The 17066-nt window shown below is 41.0% G+C and overlaps 1 protein-coding gene across 1 annotated transcript; it reads left to right on the top strand.

Moving 5' to 3' along the window:
• The first annotated feature begins 3957 nt into the window (after window positions 1-3957).
• ELMOD2 (ELMO domain containing 2) lies at window positions 3958-12215 on the top strand. The gene is made up of 8 exons (XM_026042638.1): window positions 3958-4102; window positions 4200-4228; window positions 4594-4688; window positions 4909-5038; window positions 6024-6157; window positions 6739-6807; window positions 7817-7950; window positions 8433-12215. The coding sequence occupies exons 1-8, from the start codon at window positions 3958-3960 to the stop codon at window positions 8588-8590; spliced, it is 894 nt and encodes a 297-aa protein (XP_025898423.1). The 3' UTR covers window positions 8591-12215.
• The last annotated feature ends 4851 nt before the right edge of the window (window positions 12216-17066 follow it).

Here is a 17066-nt window from a genome sequence, read left to right as displayed (position 1 = left end):
GCGCCGCGGACACCGCTGCCCGGGACGAGGGTGTCCCCGCGCGCGGGCGGCGCGGCACAGCGCAGCGCAGCGCTCGCCGCCTGCCCTCTCCCTCTCCCCTCGCGTGCCGCCCAGCGCATCAGCCGCGCCGTCCCGCCCGAGCCATGCGCGGCGCCCGGCCCTGCCCCGCGCTGCCCTTCCCGCCGCATCCCCGAATGGCTGAGGTCGGAAGGGACCCCGAGACATCCTCTAGACCAGCCCCCTGCTCCAGCAGGGACACCCCSAGCACGGGGCACAGGGCGGCATCCAGCCGGGTTGGGAAGCTCTCCGGAGAGGGAGACTCCACAACCCCTCTGGGGTCACACAAAATATCCATCCTCTCCCAAATTTAAGCTCTGCACCTAAAATCACAATCTGGATTTGAAAACCTGCGTATCTATAAYTCCTATATTTCCCATATTGGAATGTTTACATGGATGGGTATCTTCAACATCTATACTTAAAAGTAATTCTAAAATGACGATTTTTATTCACAAATGCACAGCACAGTCCCAAGTAGCTCCCACCTGTATCCAAATGGGGAAAGACAAAACCAAGTACAGTTCTGTGAATCACTAGGAAATCTGGAGTTAGATTCTGCTGCTCCTGACCTGTACCTCAACTAAACTGTCCTCTGCCTTCTTCTACTATATCTTGTGTTGATATTTTTATTATAAACCTTCTTCATTGCAAATTGCACACATTTTAAATGTATATTCTTAAATGTTTTAAGTTAATAAATTAAAGCTCAAAACACTACTTTTAATGAAAGACCGATTTAACTTTTCTATATGTGTGGTAAAATAGACATTTAGGCCTAACTATTTCATATGACATATGTTACGAATGAAAACACCTAGACCTGCCAATGGATAATAAAACCAAAGCAAACATGATATGTGGACAGACAGGAAGGATACTAAAGACAGGAGTAATAGCCCCCTATCACACACTAAATGTTAGTTTATTTACAAACCCCGTTGGGAAAAAGTTATCATCGCATATTTCCTCAAATAAGTAACAAGATATATTCCCTACATATGGGGAATGGCTCTGGAGACTGTCACTAAATGCAGTAGGTGTTGTTTATGTTACTCAGCCATGCTGTATTATAATGATCGTTTACTTAACATTGGCATCTTATAGCTGAATTTACTTACGACGAGATAGGACATTAGCTGTTCCTCAAAAATCAAAATATATGGTCACTGAAAGTCGCAAATAGGAAGTGGAAGTCTTGCTTCATTCTTTTCTAACATCCTGCTCTGTGTCTTTCTCTCAGTGCTGTCTTCACGTGTTATTTCACACGCTCAAGAACTTTGTAAAACGYTCATTACATGCACAGTTCTGGGGGTTTGTTTTGTAAATGTTGCAGACACATTTTGCCTCCCAGCAGCAGACTTCCTATGTTTTTGGTAAGCAGGCCATCTTTAAAAATACCACATACAACATATCATTGAGTAATACCATTAACTCTAGAAGGAATTTAATGGCATACTTCTATGGAGGCAGCTTACCTGCGAGGACGGAAGGTTTCTAGGCTTGGTTTCGTGGTTTTTACCTCAAGTTCCTTTTCTCACAACTTGCAAAGATGATTATCTCACATATTCCATACACTTTCCAAACATCTGTGTATAAGCAAAAGTAGAGACGAGAAAGATTAAAATAAACATTTGACAAAATATATGCTCCCGGGTGAAACAACAAGTGGAATGTTTTGCATGTGGTGTGCAGCTGTCCTTTGTGTGCCGGGGGACACAACCAGCCTAACTGCCATTAACAATAGGTAACAGTCACTGCTATGGAAAGTTTCTGACTGTACAGCAATCTAACTGATATGGCAGGTTAAAGTCCTATTTTATTTATGATGCTGTCTTTGAGCAGATCTAATTTATAAGAAAACAGGAGGTCACTAGCCTACACAAGAATCACTCTCAAGGACGACACTCACTGAACGCAGAAAACAGAGAAAGTTAAAACCTGCTTCTTAAGCTACCCCCTTCAAATTTTTGATGTTCTAATGCAAGTTATGAATTGACTGAACACAACGAAACACAACTACACTGGATGATACAAGTAGCAAAAAGCCTGTAAAACTAAATATGCTTTTTACTGGATCACACAGCTGTGTAAAGAATTAAATGAGCCTTTAAGTCATGCGTTTACACATGCTTGCTGTAAAACAAAATAGAAAGTGGGACCAATTCCAAAAGCTGCAGCACAAAAAGAATTTGCTTTGATTCTCAATAATCCATACTTTCTTTTTCTCCTGAAGTACATGCATTAGAGAAAACAAACATTTCCATACTGATATGAAGCTATTTAAATAATTAGAAGATGCAATGGAAAGTGAAACTCTAAACCACATTATAGGAAAGTTTTATTTCAGCATACACAAGGAAACTCACAGCAGCTGCACAGACCAGTACAGCTTAAAAAGACGCACCTGGTGGCACTTTCTAAGYAATGGTGGCAATTAGTGACCTCCCCCCTGCCCACTCGAGCTCTCTCAGAGCAATCAGTGTGTGGGGCCCAGGTGCTGGCAGTGACGAGCAGATGCTCCTCCTGACTCCAGTGACTCGGTCCAACTCTAAATAACACTGCAGCAGTGCTCTGCCAAATGGTCCGGAGGAGAGGTGCGGTGTACTCTTTCTTCCACATCTGGATTATTTGTAAAAAGTTGCTTTCTGCGAGTACTCAATAGAGGGAGACATTTTCTAGCTTAACTTCATCCCTTAGCACTCCGCCGCGGTAAAAGTCAGATGATTCCTTTAAGAAGTTGCACTGAAAAACAAAATCGAACTCCCCATAGGTTTTGAGCATAGTAATCAAATGTGCAGTCACGTGACTGAAGTTCATAGATCAGCAATTCTCCCACACTAAACTCTGCCCCTCTCTGAGCATAAAACCTGAAAGGAGCCACGCCAAACGTCCAGGTCCACCCTCAGAAATCCCCTGTGGAACATAGGCCACCACACCTGCTGTGTCACTTTTTTATTCTGCATAAAAGGTACTTCAATTTTCCTAGGTTTAGAAAGGTGTCAGAATGCGGCCGAGCAAGTCTGGCGGCTCCCTTGGAGCCCTCCCACCCACCTCTCCACACAACCTGCACAGGAATTGGAATTCTGCTGCCCCGGAGGGGCCATTCCACCCATATTTACTGAAATACGGGCAATTACGATACAGTGGAAGTACACGGAGTACTAAACAATCCTTATGCTGAACCTGTTTTCCGTGGCRATGGCAAAGCAAGACCCTCAGCATGGAGGCCTCCACTGACAGTGTTGAGCCCCACTGAATCCAGGGGCCCTCCCTCAGGTCAGAGCTGCCTTGGCCCATCACTGGGGAAAGCAACAAGCYTTCAAAGCTCTGTAAACACTTTGGCTGGCACCATCCATGACCAGGGGCATCTTTGAYCACCGATCTTTGTCAAGGGGCATCACAAGCCATCTAGAGGTACTAGGCAGCGAGCTAACACGCTGACTGCCGGTGTCGGCTCAAGGCAGGCTGCCTGGCGTGGCACTGCCCGCTCTGGAGCGGCACCGTGGCGGGGCAGGCGAGACASGGCAGGGCAGGGCAGGACACGGCCGGCAGCGCCGGCACGCGCCCTCCTCGCGGCACTCGGTTACCGCACACGGCGCCGCCCTCCCCGAGCTCCGGCCGCTCGGAAGCGCGCGGCGCGGCCGTTAACGGCGGCCCTAACGGCCACTGCAACGGCCGGCGGAGCGCGCGCCGGGAGAGGCTCTCCCGGGCGGCTCCCAACCGACACCCGCCTCCCGCAACCACTTCCAGGTCGCGCGGCAGCTTCCGGCGGGCGGCGGCTCCGCCACGGCAGGTGGCCGCGCCGCCCACGGCCCGCGCGCAACGGCCCTCCCGCCAACGGCCGCCAACGGCCGCCAACGGCCGCCAAGGGCCGCGCGGGCGGCAGCGGCGCGGAAGATGCTGGCCTCCCTGTGGGGCTTCCTGTACAGCCGCTGCCTGCGCTTCTGGCTCAAGTGGCTCGTGCGGCTGCTGACGGGCAAGTGCGAGCTGCAGCGCGTGCTGGAGGCGCGCGGGCGCCCGGCGCCCACCGCGCTGCGCCTCGGTAAGCGCCCCAGCGAGGAAAGCGGGAGTTTAAACACAGCGGGCGTGCGCTCGGCGTTGCTCCTGGTGCCTGACGCTCGCTTTTCTTTGTGTTGCAGAACGCTCGCTAGAGTCGTCGAAGAGTAAGGTAGGAGGTGTTAGGGGCATGGGATAAAGGCAGCGCTGCTGCCCGCTCTCGAGCAGCGCGGTCGGACAGGCCCTTGCGCTGAGTTTCTGCCCCTCGAGACAGGCCATTCTCTCAGCAACAGCGTGTTTCGGAGATGCAAGGGGATCAAGAGAAAGTRTACGTTTAAGACAATTAGATGCAACATCATCGTAGCACTGTATCATTGAAAGAAGTGTAACCTTTATGGATGGACATCAGTTCTTTCATAGTTTCTGAAAGAACACATGCATGGCAAGCACAGGCTAGAAGCCGAGAAATAACGAGACTAAAACAAGACAAAAGATTTCTGCRTTCTTGTGAGGTCCTTGACTATGTTTGCCTTACAGGTTTTAAGAAATGCTGTACACGTTGACGAAGCTGACGTGGAAAAGTGTGTTAGCGATATAATGAAAGAAAAGAAAATAGAACAGAGGAATACAGGGTATGTTGGAAACTGTAAATATTTCTGATGGTGTAAAGTTCGATTTTTGAGACTCACCCTCTTCCCATCTTCTTGATRTGCAAGACTGAAATTTTGCTCTAGAATCTGTGATGGGAATAGGATGGGATATGTATTTCATATATTTCATATATATACATGCAATTGAAGCAAGAATTTATGGCTAAATTATAACTTTTGCTGTGTTTTGTTATTATTTCAGGTTTAAGACAAAACTGCATGTATGCTTGTTGCAGATATCAGGATATAAGAAACTTTATTTGAACGTGGAAAGTCTGAGAAAAGTCCCTTATGATTCAGATAACAAAGAGCATGAGGAACAGTTAATTGAGGTGAAAGTAATTTGCTCTCTTTTTAATTCTAAGGATATGACTGAATAGCTTAATTTAAACTTGTAAGTATAGATTTGGTGGTGTACAGGTGGGTTCTCCCACTCCCTCCCAAAGTCCAGCAGCCAGAATGAACTTAATTTATCTACTTATCGCTAGTATTTTTAACAGAAGCTGACCTGTATTTGAAGTTCTCTGCTGCTGTGAACAACTAAGCCATTATAGCAGTGTTTCATTAACACATCAAAGTACATTTGTAAACTAGTGTTACTTATGCAGAGGTGATTTCATGTGAGATTAAACTTAACATGTAAGTAGTAGTTTTTTTGTGTGTGTAATGGGTCAYTAAACAATCATAGCTATGAAGATATTTAACCTTATGCACATCTCTAACTTTGTAAATCACTAATTATTTAAAAAAGAAAAGACACCAATCCTTAGTTGTTACTAAATCCCACTCAGCAAAGAACATAACTTAATACCRGAAGATAAAAAATAACCAGTAACTTTTAAAGTAGTGTTAAAAAACAGCAAACAAGTAGTGTAATACTGCTTAAGGCTTTCYAAAAGCAGCCTGTACTGTGCAAGCATATTAGCATGTCATCTTAATATTTCATAACTGTCTCGCTTGCCAGGTGAGTCCCAGTATTATGACGTGCTAAGCAAACATTCATTGTGAATTTATATTTCAATTTACAGCTGGCCTGTGAGAAAATGAATCGCAAATTATCTTCTGAAGTGAAACACGTATTTGCTGCTTGAGCGTCAGTATATTGCCTTTGCTCTGAAGAGAAATTAGCACTTTTAATGTTAAATGTAGTAATTTTCATAATTGTCTGAGTAAGSTATTACAGGGTTATTCTAGATTGCCCCTAGATAGGCCAGGGTGTCATTTGTGTCCCAGCCCAGGGAGGAAGGCTGTAGTTCTGAATTGTGTGACTCGGAAAACTTTGGCAGCTCTATGTAACACGGGAACATGTTTGTGCAGCTCTGGAATTTGCTCATGCCTCACGAGAGTCTGAAGGCCAGAATCAGCAAGCAGTGGTGTGACATTGGCTTCCAAGGTGATGATCCCAAAACAGACTTCAGAGGAATGGGCATGCTGGGATTAGTGAATCTGGTGTAAGTGAAAATAAGTACTACACTTTTGCTGTAACTCATTCTCCATATCTTACTTGTTAAAGTTATTTCTAGGAAAGACTGAAACACACAGAAATGGTGGCTTCTGTCCCATAATAAAAAAGTGTATTCTACATAAGTCAAGTTTCTAACAGTTGCTCTTGTAAATTTTAGTAGGCTAAAAGGCAAAAATTGAGGGAAAGAAGAGTTGTGCAAGCCAACTTTTTTTTTTTTTGCTATCATATAATAGATTTGGAATGTAATGACTTAAAAGGAACATATTAAAGCTTTCAAATGTCTAAATTACTATTATGTAAAGTAAATATGTTTACATAAGTTCACTAAGCTAACTTGTGGAGTTAAGTGACATACCTATTTGCCATTCTGATCACATTGATTCTTTGTCATTCAGGGACACAGTGATTCAGTGTCATTTGCCTCAATTGTTTTTCATTTTGTGCTGTTTTTTCAGTAGAGAGTAGTATTCAATTCTAGTCTAAAGTTACACGTGTTGAGGTTGAACACATGAATACTTTGTGTATGGACTAAAAGAATTAATGAAAGGTTTTAATTTACATTGACAGGTATTTTAGTAAACATTACACCGAAGAAGCTCGTCAGATCCTTTCTCGTTCAAATCACCCAAAGCTGGGGTAAGTCATTATGACRCTTTTACTGGCTTTTTTGTTTAAAGTGCATTGTGAAGACTATCAAATACAYGTGCTGAAATTTAAGAGGAGAATGTTTGTAGTTTTCCACACAGACACCTTTAACCTAAGTTAGCTTTATTTTTAATAGGTTTAGATTTAGAAAATACTTGTTGGTTATCTCCTTCCTCATCCCATGTTGGAAYGGTATAAGTAATCCCTTAAGGCCCCTTTATTTGCTAGGCTTTATTCCATGATAGGTATATACAAGTAGAAGTTTTGATGTTGTTTCAAAGCTTTACTTAATTTCTGAAAACWGTCTGCCTCTTTAAACATTTCTGCTCATTGTACAGGAAAACATTGTTTTAAAGTCAGATACTGATGTTGCATATATCCCTCTGATCCATCCCCCGACCAGTTAATTCTGTCACCCACAAAGAATGGGAGACTATCATGACTTGAAGTACAAAGGATACTACTTTACTCAGTGAGATGGTGAATGGGAAATCTGAGACATTTTACATTATTAATTAAACAAACATATCATTGACATTGTAAATTCATCTCTTCTTTTCAAAGAACATTTAGGTCTTTCACGCATTTATACTGTAGGGTATACTATGCAACAGATAAAAACACCTTTCACTTTGAAGAATGTACAGTTAAGATGACTAGTCGGGAGATTCCTTAACAAATCTTTCTAACTACTGATCTTYAATATTACAACAGATTTGGCCATTTCAAATGAGCAAATTCACGTCAAAGTCAATTAGTCATTCCATTCGATACTGCCTAATGGAGACATTTTCTATACTCTTGAATACTAAACTAGTTCTTTTAAAATAATTTTCACATAGTTGCAGATGCACTAGAGAAATGGCCACAGTTGGCTTGTCAAGCAGCAGCACAGGAAAAATAGACTCAGTTATCCTAACACAGATGGGCTCTGGAAAGTTTGTAAATCCTTCTGTGCATATGGTAAAAGGCTAAATGTGAAATATGATTGATATTGCAGATATTCTTATGCAATTGTGGGAATCAACCTGACAGAAATGGCATACAGCTTACTTAAGAGTGGTGCTCTAAAGCCTCATCTCTACAACGCTGTCTCTGGATTGCCACAACTGGAGCACTTCCATCAGTTCTACTGTAAGTAACTGTAGCTCCTGCAGCACGGGTCCTCGAGGTAGGTCTGTAGAGCTGTATTTTTTTGGAGTGCACTTCACTCCTTTTCTCATTAGCCACAACAAGTTAGCATCTGCTTGTTTTTAACAGTTACGCTAAAGAATTGTACATTAAATTATTGCATTTAATGTGTCTAGCGATTTATTTCTGTGCATACTTCACTCCCTTTTCTTCCAAATCAATCACTGGAATGGGATGCTATCTTTATGGGATAAATCCGTGAGGCTTTCTATAGGTCACTCACTGGCTTTAGTCTGAAAATTCAGGGCTTGCACACTTTTCCTATTTGTGATTACTGAAAACAAAAGGCTACTATTGACTAATACGAGATACCCCCTGTCCTAAGGGCTTGAAGGGAGTCCCAGGGACCATTTTGGGACCAACTATCTCAGAGCAGAAGATTGTAGGACTCAGTTGTGCAGATTTCCATTTTGTTTTCTTTGCAGGTTATCTAGTTTACGAGTTTGACAAGTTCTGGTTTGAAGAAGAACCAGAAAGCATTATGCACTTCAACCAGTACAGAGAGAAATTCCATGAAAAAATTAAGGGACTCCTTCTGGATTATGATGTCATACTGACCTTAAAAAGTCCAGCAAAACCGTAACCTCCTCTGCAGTCTCTCAGATTCTGCATCAAAAATGGATTTATGCATTCAGATGGAAGTTTTGCATATTTGGCCAAAAACTGTTTAACAATGGAACTTTTTTTTTTTTTTTTTAAGCATTAAAAAAAAAATCAACATTTCAATTAAGGATGCTTGGACAATCAACCTCTGTTTACAGCTCTTTATATGCTATTCTCCAAAGGACTGCTTTTTTTGTTTGTTTTTTAAGCATAGCTCAAAAGTCTAAATATCCTCTGGATAATTTTTTCTCCCAATTTCTTTGATATTTCTTGGTGCAGGAACATGAAGCAGGTATTTTATGCCTAGTCATGTTTTTCATTAATAGGTTAAGGTGTTAACCGTCTTTTAAGATATTTTTTAGTTGAAAGTATTCTGGTTTTACATTTTTTGCATCCTTCTCATTTTCTGTGCAAAGTTGATACTCCGTAAATCAACATTAAATTTCTCTGTGATAGTGAGGTCCGTGAAGGGGATGCATTTGTTGCTTATGATTTTAGAGAATTAATTTTTCAACACAATAATGTATTTTATACAAATTTTCTGTGGGCTAGAGAAGTTTTCTACCCAGGGATTTGTATCTACAAATTCCTATGCATAGAAAGAACTTAATTTACAGACAAAGAGAATGACAAATAAATAGTCTAAGGATCAAATCCTCAGAGTAAAACTGACCCTTCCAAGAATATTCCTGCTATCAAAAATCTTGGTTCTCTGTAGTGAGACCCTCTAGTTAGCTGCTCAGGCTGCCTGACTTTGTGTCTGTTTCTATTTTTCCTTTAGCAGCTATTGCGGTACTCTTGGTGGAAAGCGTCAGAGAGTTAGTTTAGTCCCTTTTATAGAGTTTAATATGAAACTTCAGTGCAGCTGCAGTTCCTGTTTTGTGAAAATAAATTCTAAGCTGAGTACAGTCTCTGACCAAGCTGTATTTTCCACAGAAGGGATGCAATTGTGACATGTTCCTTAGTAGTAGCGTCTTCAGACAATCTAGTCAGTAGGGCTTTGTGTCTGTATTGTGACTAATTCTTGCTTAAAGCAGCTTTAAATGAATTTGGTACGACCGTTGCTTCATTTTCTAAAACCTACTATTTAAATAAGTGCCTTCTGCTTTATTCAATCAGTGTTTTAATTTGATTCTGCATCCAGATCAGAGCCTTAGAAGCTTGAGTGRCAGACTCTTTCATGATACACCTAAATAGCACATGGCTGCACAAAATTGCTATTGTATGCTAATRCAAATTGTCATGCTTTTTCTTGTTTTGTTTTAATCATCTCAGGTAAATTAGTTAACTTCTGTTTCATCAGTAAATCATAAGCAGCTTCTCCAAGAACACTAATTTCTCAATAAAGGAAGAAAAAACAGCCCCTTTTGGTGGCAAGTGACACTAAACTATGAGTTACACTACAGATATATTGTATGTATTATATGTTAAATGACATCTCCGTGGAGATGCTAAAACCCAACTGGACAAGGTCCTAGGCAACCTGCTTTAGCTGACCCAGCTGTGAGCAAGAGCATTGGACTAGATGATCCCCAGGGGTCCCTCCCGTCTGTGATTCATCGTATAAAACAGGGACTTCTTACACTGCATCCGTGCACACCTGCACACAATTGCTCTTGGCCCCTTAAAAGCAACCAGCAGTYGCTTATTTCTGGGATACCCCTGATCAGGGTAAAAAAATCATATAGGAAAGAGGTAAGGTGGATGTGCCATTTCCTTCCTAAACCATGTAGAGGTGAGAGTTAACAGAGTTTGTTTATGAATATCTTTTTGACAGCCATGCCTAAAGTTATTTGCTGTAGAAAATATTTTTAATATAGTAAGTTTATCCTACTGTGCGAATGTGTACAAGTATTAAGGATAGGAATTGGATAGACAAATAWGTTCGGTTAGAAATATTCATTTTATATGGCTCCAATCAGTATTAAATTTAGTTGTTCCAGTTAAAGTTATTACAGAGACAGCTATCAAAGTAGAGAAACAGGATTATAAAGGTATAAATAAAAATATTAACAAAGAGGAATTTCTGTAACAGATCCCACCATAATGTAGAGGGTAAAGATAAGGAGGAAGTGTTACATTAGAGGAGAAAAATCTCCTTAAACTTACTAATTTGTTTTTGAAGATGCATATGATAACAACAACAGGGCATTTTAAATATTTCAGGTGTTTCTTCAGGATCTTATCTGACTAAATTTAAGAAGTCGAGGGTTACATTTTTTGCTTTTCTTGTAAAGCTTTAAGTGGCAATGCCRTGGCTGGTTAAGGCAGAAACCTAAACAAACCAAGGTACTTGGAGTCCTGGGAAAGGCTGAAATCCTACAGCACATTCTTGCATTCTGCTTGCTATAGAGCTCTGTCTCTCTCCGATCCCTTGGGACCTGGAAATTCCTTAAACCAATAAAGGAAGTGGAAAAGTCTCCTTCCCACTTGCTGAGAGTTGTTTACCACTTTCCAGCTCCAACTTAGTCACATTTATCATCCCTCATTAATTCTATTTTGCTGTGTAGATTTGCTTTCCAAGCACCATAAGACAGACACTTTTTGAATTTCCTGACGTGTTCAACAGCAGCAGGAAGAGAGACCCCCTTCTTTCCATTTGCCTCCTGCTTGCTAGCAAGGAGCAGCATGGCTTGAGCCCCCTTTGTAAAGCCTTCCCTGGCAGAGGCTGCAGCCTTCATCTGGCAACCTGTGCTAACMTTTCTGGCCTCAAAACCTTCACTCTCCTTGTTCACCAGGAGATTACCCCTCAACAACTTCAGAAGCTTTTTAACTGAGCCCTGTGGGAGATTTTTTTTTTTAAATTAAAAACATGATCTGGGAACATACTGTGAGAATACACAGATTGAGGAAGAAACCTCAATCATTGTTAAGTAGCATACGGTTTAACAAATGTGTTGGTTTGGATGTWGTCATTGTTTAAAAGGAATATTCAGTGTAAAGAAATAACAGTGTTAGTTATTTTCCCAGTAAACAGTCAGAATTTGCATGCTGTTTTTTGCAGTCCCGTACTCCAGTCCTGTCTTAAGGGTCACTAACTTTAGAGTAGTACTGCATTTCCCTATTGGCACCACCGGTGAGCTTATTGTATTATAGTGGTAATTAAAATACATGGAAAAAAATGTGTCTAGGAAAAAGAACCAATCAGTGGGATTTTATACCAAGTCTAACATATTGTAGAGTGAACCTAAGGTAGCCCTACTGCAATGGAAGATTTAAAACAGTATTAGGTATTCTCTGCAAGCTGATATAATCAATTTATTTAACATCAGAACTTGTTGCTCATAGTTTATTCTAAATAGTCTTAAAGGTTAAAGCCTTGGCAAATTTTCACTAATCAAGTATTACATCTTAAATTAGGTACTGTTTTATTAGAACTAGCAAGAATTGTTAGCTTTCTAACTTGCTGCCTCTTTAAAACATCCTCTCTTGTGAAAGTTTATACGTAAATAGTAATATTTTAGAAAACAATCTAAGAAAATCAACATCAAGCTGAAGACAAGGTGGTTCTGTACACTTTGTTGTTGGTATTGTTCAGCTGTTGCTACTAGAACTAATTACCCTCTTGTCTAGCATATACTTGAAACACGGTGCTACGCCATAAACATGCTAATCTGAAGATAAAAGTTTTCCGTAAAAGAAAATGTGGTCTTTCAACAAGTTGAAATGCATTGCTTTGCGAGTGACCAGCTTAATTTGAAAGCATGATTTAAAGGCAGTGCTCCTTAGGAAAYGGAGAGAGCATGTTTTTAAAGCAAAGCGGCTGCTACAGCAGTGTGGAGAGCTGGGCGTTTTTTCTTTAAGCACAAGAGGAGAATGGGCAACTTAAGCACCTCAGGTGAAACATTATAGATTTGCATTGTGAAGCAGCAAGCGTTCATTCTTCAGATTTCTCTATCCTGCTTTAAAGAACAAATGTTTTATACACACACGCACACACACTCAGACTTGATTTATGAATTAATGTTTGTATTTAGTTATCTAGGAGTTCAGCAGTCAGTATTCTTGGAAAAAAAAATGGTAGTGAATGCATGATAAAAATGTGACCTACTGTTCTTGCTCTCTTACCTGTTTGTGTTGCTGTAGTGCAGTGGTAGTCAGTCTCTGGAGAGATGTTTCTTGTGCCAGTCTCGAGTTTTGTCTTTCACGAGGGGAAACGAGGAAGCAAGTCACAACAGCTTGTGAGCAGGTTCTTCTTCCCACGCTGTGCTGAGACAGCTGCATACTAATGGAAATTTACGTTTACCACAGTATAAAAGCAATAACATGCAAAAACTGTGATGTCTGTGTACTGGACGGAGATGTTTACAACGGTAGCTAATAAAGAATGAGTTACTCCAAAATACTGCCAGTGCCCCATGAGCGCATTATGGCTTTTCTCCAAGTTGCCTTGCTCTTTGTCCTTACACGTGCACTGTGATAGAAGAGGAGGCTTTATCCTATTTTTTTTCCCCCCTTCTTTTTCTGTCTGCAGTTCTGAGAATCTGTTTCAAGAGTTCYTCTAAGGTTCTTTTACTAAGGTTCTTTTATAGGTACAGGGCTTGCATTTATGTTTCTCTTGAGAACTGCACGGGACAAATATTACCTGGTTAGAAATGGTAGCAAGCAGAACATCTCTGTATGGAAGCTGAACTGGATGGGAAAATGAGAGGAGGGGATTGGGGAAGGGAGGGTTCACAAATGCTACCTGGTTGACACACTACTGCTCATTTTTAATTTGGCATCTAAGATATGTACCTTAAATCAACCACTGAATTTAATTAGTAATAGATTCAACTCTGACTGCAGATCTGCGCAAAATACGTTTGCATTTAACCCTCAAGGCCAGTCTGGTACCACGGAGAAACGTGCTTACATGCAAGTCCACCTGAAGTGTTATTTCTGCTCTAATGCAAAGTTGTAAAATTGGAAAGTTGTTTCCTTCACCTCTGACTAAAGCTTGTGTATTACAACCTTTAATCCTCCTTCCCCAATAAACTTCACAAAACCTTGTTTTCCTTGCAAGTGTTGTTGTTACTGTGTGTTGTGCAGTCTCMTTCCATAGAGCTGTAAGGAAGGGACTTCTGCTTATGTCTAGATCACAAACAGATCTCATGTCTAAACAAGGAGGGCTGGTCACCTGCTGGGTGCCTCAGCCTGAAGAAAGGCCCAGCAAGGACTTAGATTGTCTGGACAAGCAGCAGGCCAGGATATAGGTACCATGAACCGCCCCTGTGATAGGGGCTGAGCTGACCTAAGAGGCCCTACACTGTTCCTGAATATTTTATTTTTTTTCAGATATTTTAGTCTAGCCTGACTATTCCATTTTCTGGTAAAAGTCATCTTCTATCCACAGCTTAACCTCGCTATTACCCAATTACCAAGAACTAGAAGAGACAAGAAAGGCTCATGGTTAAGGCACTGACAAGGATGCTGTAGTCYGGAGAGTAAAAGCAGGAGTTGGTCAACATGAATAAAACCCAAGTGGGTGACGACTTGGCAAGTTCTGTTTCCTACTGGTAATGATACAACTACATGACGCACAGACACACAGTTACCACAGGTTCACAATGCTCCTGTGAGACTAACGGATAAATAACCTGTAATAAGAGCAATTACCTGCCACATTATGGCTCTTTCTCTTCCCAATTCCTGTCCTCATTAGCCTCTGCCATCTTCATTTAGGAAAGCTGCAAATTCAAAAGCTGTTTGGCTAGCAAAGGCTTAGCAAGTCTGAAGAACTGGATGATTCCAACATAGGCTTCAGCATATGGCCACAGGTTTCAGCACTGAGGAGAAAGGAAAAGTTCTTCCTGCTTTCTGGCTCTAAGATTAACTGCCCTACACATGCTCTACATTTCACAGATTGAAAAGCATCTCCATGTCAAAGCTTACCAGGTAAGAGATACAGGTGCTCCTAAAGAGCCCTCCAGACTCTAGCTCACACAGCATGCCTACAACAYGAGACTTTTCTTAAATACTCATCTTTCCTTGAAGGGCTTCGCCGTGTCGCATGCTGGACAGCTGAACTCTCGCCATCGTCTTCCTCTTGCCAGCTCTCAGTCACCGCTGGAGGGGAAACCAGGGCAGATCTTGCCATCAAATAAGCACTTGCCAGGAGGCCACCTGGCAGCTATCAGCCATCATCAGGTGAGCAGCTTCACCAAAGTATCCTGAGACAATCAGCTCACCCGACTGCTTCCTGGAGCAAAACTGCTCATAAAGGTGACTTGGCTCACACTACATAATTTCTTGATGTAGTTGTGTTAGCAAAGGAAGTGAGGAAAGCTAGAGGAGCAAAGCAAAACCAAAAATCACCTTGCAAAATGGCAGCTATTGCAGTCTGCTTGTGGATGCCTCTTGTTAGCACAGCTGTGAGAGCAGAACGATCCTCCTGCTCCAAGTGGCACCTCCGCCCGCTGGCAGAGCCGAGCGGGGCAGCCCTTTTAAGACGAGGAAATGTTTTCAACCTGTGGTCTGTGCACCTCTAGGCGTGTGTGAAAGACATACAAAACAGAAATTTTAGGGGCTGCTTAGAGGGGTTAGCACTTGGTAGTGAAGGCTACTGTGGCGAATTGCCAGGCACTGCAGTAAAGCACTCTGTTCTGGCCTTGGCATCCTCAGCTAAAACACTCAAAATCATATTCTTCAAAATAGTAATTACAACTTTAAATGAAGGGCACAGTTTGATACACATTTAAACCAATCTACAGATTCATAGAAAGACTACTGCTTTTTTAATTGTTACGTGTAATCTATATAGGGCTGAAATACAAAGGAGAGAACTCTAATTATTACCAATACAAGAAAAAAAATCAATTATAAAATGATTCACACAACGGTACTGCCAATTTAAAGCACTCAAATTGGCAGCCTTCTTTTTCAAATTGCCCTTATATATACAAATGGTAGGATGCAAAGTCTCAAAAGCAAAGATGTATTCACCAAACAGCGCACACCCTAAGCTGTTCTGCCACTGTTACAGTTTTGAGGCTGACATATCAGCTTCCCTGTGAAAAACATGCTATTTGACAAACTAAAAGCATACCCAATAAGCTCTGGCAAAACACAGATGGGCTGTAAAATACTGGGGGGGAGGTCTTTAAAAAGTGGCAACAACTGTTGTCATCAAATGTAAACATAACAGGGAAAACCAGCTTAATGAATTTGTGCAGTGTGAGAAGCTTACACGGGTTACTTGTTGCACATGGATTTAAACACATTCACGTATTAAGCGAAACAAAGCATGGAAACCATAAGTGTTTTTGTTCCAAAAATCTGTTGATGATGATCCAAAGTYACTTGCTTACATAATAAAACACAATCACCTACTTTTCCCTCTAGCATGAATTTAAAAGTTAAAAAAAAAAAAATCAAATCTGTGCAGAGTGTATTTTATTTGTTCACATTACCCTATCTGTGGTTAAAAACCACTTCATCTGACAGTTTAAAACCATTCTTTCAAAACAAAAGAATTAAACAGCAGCTTCTGCTAAAAAAAAGTCTGCAGGTTACACAGATGCAATGTACAGCAATATAAAAAAAATCAATAGTATTCTACAGAAACCAAGTTTAGGCATGTAGGCATAATCCTTAACTGAACAAATATGAAATATAAAACAGCTAACAAAGTAAAAAAAAATCTTGAAAATCTGTATAAAAGAAGCAAGGATTCAAAGTGCAGGTGCTCCAGTTTTCATTTTAACATACCATTCAGTAAGTTGATACAGGATACTATTCATTTTATATAAAGTGACAGTGTTCTCAGTAAGACTTAAACATTCAATTACATTATCTTGCAGATTTTTTCATTACTTCTACTTACAGTGTTTTAAATGAAGACTTATGCAATACAGGTTTTTAATTTGTTAATCTAACATAGATATAATAGCTAGGTGGTAAAGGTTAGTTTTAAGAGCTAAGATATATATGCTGTAGATCCGGCTATCAAAGTATTTTTTATATTTAAAAACATCTTTCTGTTTTTTAAAAGGGACGCTACCAATCTGTTTTAGCACACGGTTTTAGCACCTTCTTTGGAGCATAATAGCAAAATTCCTAAATCCACTTGCTGGGAGTTCAGCTCTGCAGGGTCACAGTGGAGATTTTCCCTTGGCGGTCACAGCTAGGAAAGGGATCTCTCTCTGTTGGCTTCAGTACATCCAGAGACAGACAAAGCCCAGGAGACACCAATGGGCTCTGCCTTTTCTTGGGGCAGAAACTGTCACGTTTAAGCACATTTGTCTGATGCACCAGCTAGGCTTACAGTGGACTTGTTCCTTTTATTTGAGTGCACTAGCAGAGGAAGTTAGGACCCAGGCAGGTTTCACTGCAGTGATCTTTCCCCTTGATTTAATTTGAGAAATTGAATAATTGCATACATTAAAAACCATGATCCTCATTGAAAAACAATTGTTTGAAACAAAATTTATCCTTCACAGATGCTGCCTGGAACTTAATTTCACCTGAGGTCCTAT

The sequence above is a fragment of the Nothoprocta perdicaria genome, unplaced genomic scaffold (assembly GCF_003342845.1).
Source record: "Nothoprocta perdicaria isolate Ctin4 unplaced genomic scaffold, notPer1 scaffold_31, whole genome shotgun sequence".
Lineage (NCBI taxonomy): Eukaryota > Metazoa > Chordata > Aves > Tinamiformes > Tinamidae > Nothoprocta > Nothoprocta perdicaria.
This window is presented reverse-complemented; position numbering and strand designations above follow the sequence as displayed.